Consider the following 3656-nt stretch of genomic DNA (forward strand, 5'->3'; position numbering starts at 1 on the left):
GTGTCTGGTGGTGGCATCTTGCTGGAGGTGGCGGAAATGGCGTCTGATGATCTTCTGGATATGGATGCTGGTGGGATGGTAGATCCAGAAGATCATCAGACACCATTTCCGCCACCTCCAGCAAGATGCCACCACCAGTCACATATTCCCCTCCCCTCCCTTGTCCACCTTCCGCAGGGACCGTTCCCTCCGGGACACCCTGGTCCACACTTCCTTCACTCCCAACACCTCCCCACAGCCCTACGGCACCTTCCCCTGTAACCGGCGAAGGTGCGGCACCTGCCCATTTACCTCCTCCCTCCCCAGTATCCAAGGGCCCAAACATACCTTCGAGGTGAAGCAACACTTCACCTGCACTTCCCAGAATCTAGTCAACTGCATTCGCTGCTCACAATGTCGTCTCCTCTACATTGGGGAAACGAAGCATAGACTTGGCGACAGCTTCGCAGAACATCTACGTTCTGCTCGCAGAAAAGACCCTGAACTACCTGTTGCCTGCCACTTCAATGCATCACCTTGCTCCCTGGCCAACATCTCTGTCTCCGGCTTGCTACAGTGTTCCAGCGAAGCCCATCGCAACCTGGAGGAACAACACCTCATTTTCCTCTTGGGGACCCTACAGCCCTCCAGACTGTATTGAGTTCAATAATTTTAGGGCCTAAACTCTCCCATGTCCCAGCACCCACCCCACACACCAGGCCTTGTTATCACATAGCCTGCCACTACACACCCCCTGTTGTTAGTCACTAACAGTCCCCATTAACAACTATTCACCCTCCCAGCCTGATTGTTAGCAACTCCTTTGTCTGTCCAACTGCCTTTGTCTCTCTTTGGGCTCTATCCTATCGTTTACTCCCTACCCCACCCACCTCCCTATTTTCTGCATATAAACTGACGTTTTCCCAGCCACCATCAGTTCTGAGGAAGGGTCACCGGACCCGAAACGTTAACTCTGTTTTCTCCTCCACAGATGCTGCCAGACCTGCTGAGCTTTTCCAGCAACTTTATTTTTGTTCCTGATTTACAGCATCCGCAGTTCTTTCGGTTTTTACCAAGTATGGAAGGTTTGAGTTGTAAAGAAAGGTTGGATAGGCTGGGACTTTTTTTTTTTAACTGGCGCTAAGGGTTGAGAGGCAACCTGATAGAAGTCTATAAAATAATGAGAGGTATAGTTAGTGTTAATGGTAGTTGTATTTCCCTAGGCTGTGGGATTTCAAGACTGGGGGCACATTTTTAAGATGAAAGGAGAGAGATTTTAAAAAAGTGTTTTGTGTGTGGAATGAATTTCCAGAGGAAGTGGTGGATGTGGGTACAATTACAATGTTTGAAAGACATTTGGATAGACACATGAATAGGAAAGATTTGGAGGGATATGGGCCAGGAGCAGGCAGGTGGGACTAGTTTAGTTTGGGATTATGTTCAGCATGGACTGGACCAAAGCATCTATTTCTGTGCTGTATGATTCTACCAACCCTTTATGTTACCTCTCCAAAAAATGCCTGTTAGTTAGTTCAATGTGATTTTCCCTTAACAAATGCAAGTTGGTTTTTTAAAACTAACGCACATTTTATCATGCAACTATTGATTTTATCACTAATAATTGTTTCTTTAACTTTCCCATCACAAACTTTCTGGTCTATGATTGCTGGGCTTATCTTTACAACTTTCCATACAGAATATTGTACAAAAACAATAATTGATTCATTATTGATATCGTACAGCCCCATTTCAGATCCACAGAGTACATTTTAGCACAGTTGAGACCTATCCACTTGCCTAAAGTCAAAATCAGCACTAAGCTTTATCTTTGTTATTTGTATCTAAATTCAAAATAGACTTTGCAACCAACACTTTGTATTTGTTGTCACTGCAGATTGCATTGAGCAACAGGGAAAATACAAGACAGTTCAAAAGTCGATGCACAGGTTTAGTGATGAAAGCAATTCCTTCAACTGAGGCTGAAGGTATGACAAAAATCCATTTACAACAGCCATGACTCAGTTTGCAGTTCAGTTTCTTGATTTTCTTTGGTTATATGTATGGATATTTAAAGCCATGATATCTATTGTCACTGTTTGATGTTAATTTTAGTTAATTTTAAATACTAGGATCTCCCTTCAAACTCCCTTTGTACAGTGCCTCTTGCTGCTAATAGCAACAAACTCAGAATTAAACTCCCCCCTAGTTCGCTGTAAATGTTCTTATTGGCCTAAGCATGTAGAAAAAAAAGGAACAGAAGAAACTCAAACCTAATGGCCTAGAAATTGATTAATGACACCCTTCCAATGCAAAACTGTCAACAAAAATATGTGACAATTAATTTCCCCACTGAAAATCCACAAAATCAGTTCTATCTGTTCAAAATATTAAGACTTGTAGTTATTTTTGCCACTGAATTTCAGAAATACTTAAGGTATTTTTTAGAAAAGGGTATTGATGACAATCATTTGTTTGCATTCTATAATTTTGAAAATGACCTCTGTACCTGAAGTTTACTATTAGACTTTAATCTCAAGATCTCAATTCAATACGTGCCCTTTTAAATCTTACCAAATTATATTTCTGCTGAGGCAAAAACATGTATAATGTAAAAACGGAAAGAACTGCGAATGTTGTAAATCAAACAAAAACAGATGTTGCTGGAAAAGCTCAGGAGGCCTGGCAGCATCTTTGAAGAGAAATCAGCATTAACGTTTCAGGTGTGGTGACCCTTCCTCAGAATGCTATAATGTAATTCTTTTAAGGAGACAAAAGGGATGGTTAAAAACAAATGAATATATTTTTTACACCTCCTCTCACCCACTTTCCTGCAAGAATGCGATTCCCTATTCCCAATTCCTCCGCCTCCACCACATCTGCTCCCAAGATGAGGCATTCCACTTCTGAACATCCCAGATGTCCTCGTTTTTCAAGGACCGCAATTTCCCCCCAACAATGGTTGAAAACGCTGCCTACCACATCTCTTGCGTTTCCCGCACCTCAGCCCTCACACCCCCTCCCCACAATAAAAACAAAGACAGAATTCCCCTTGTCCTCACGTATCACACCATTAACTTCCAGATTCAACGCATCATCTTCCATCACTTCCGCCACCTGCAATCTGACCCCACTTTGAAGGATATATTTCCCTCCCCACCCTTATCTGCCTTCCGGAGGAACCGCTCTCTCCGTGACTCCCTCGTCCACTCCACACTCCCCACTAGCCCCACCACCCTCGGCATCTTTCCCTGCAACCGCAGGAGGGGCTGCACCTGCCCCTACACCTCTCCTCTCATCTCCATCCCAGGCCCCAAAAAAACCTTCCACATTAAACAGATGTTCACCTGCACATCCACTAATGTGGTCTATTGTATCCGTTGTTCCCGATGTGGCCTCCTGTACATTGGGGAGACCAAGCGGAGACTGCTATGTGGAGCACGTTTGCGACAAACGACAACACCTACCAGTCGTGAACCACTTCAACTTCCTCTCCCACTCCCTGGACGACATGTCCATCCTGGGCCTCCTCTAGTGTCACAATGATGCCACACGGAAACTCGAGGAACAGCACATCATATTCAGCCTTGGAAGCCTACAACCCAATGGTCTCAATGTGGACTTTACTAGCTTCAAAATCTCCCCACCCCCAACCTCATCCCAAGACCAGCCCATCTCGT

The 3656-nt window shown here is 44.3% G+C and overlaps 1 protein-coding gene across 3 annotated transcripts in view; it reads left to right on the forward strand.

Moving 5' to 3' along the window:
* Nucleotides 1-3656, forward strand: part of LOC109930168 (phosphoinositide 3-kinase regulatory subunit 6) — a 107785-nt gene that overhangs the window by 93826 nt on the left and 10303 nt on the right. For 2 of the 3 annotated variants that reach the window (XM_048611000.1, XM_020529716.2), the window contains one exon: nt 1874-1964. The exons of the other annotated variant lie outside the window; for it this stretch is intronic. In XM_048611000.1, the coding sequence (XP_048466957.1) occupies nt 1874-1964 (91 nt within the window). The remainder of the gene's footprint in view (nt 1-1873; nt 1965-3656) is intronic. 3 annotated transcript variants of the gene reach the window in all.

The sequence above is a fragment of the Rhincodon typus genome, chromosome 23, assembly GCF_021869965.1.
Source record: "Rhincodon typus isolate 14 chromosome 23, sRhiTyp1.1, whole genome shotgun sequence".
Taxonomy (NCBI): domain Eukaryota; kingdom Metazoa; phylum Chordata; class Chondrichthyes; order Orectolobiformes; family Rhincodontidae; genus Rhincodon; species Rhincodon typus.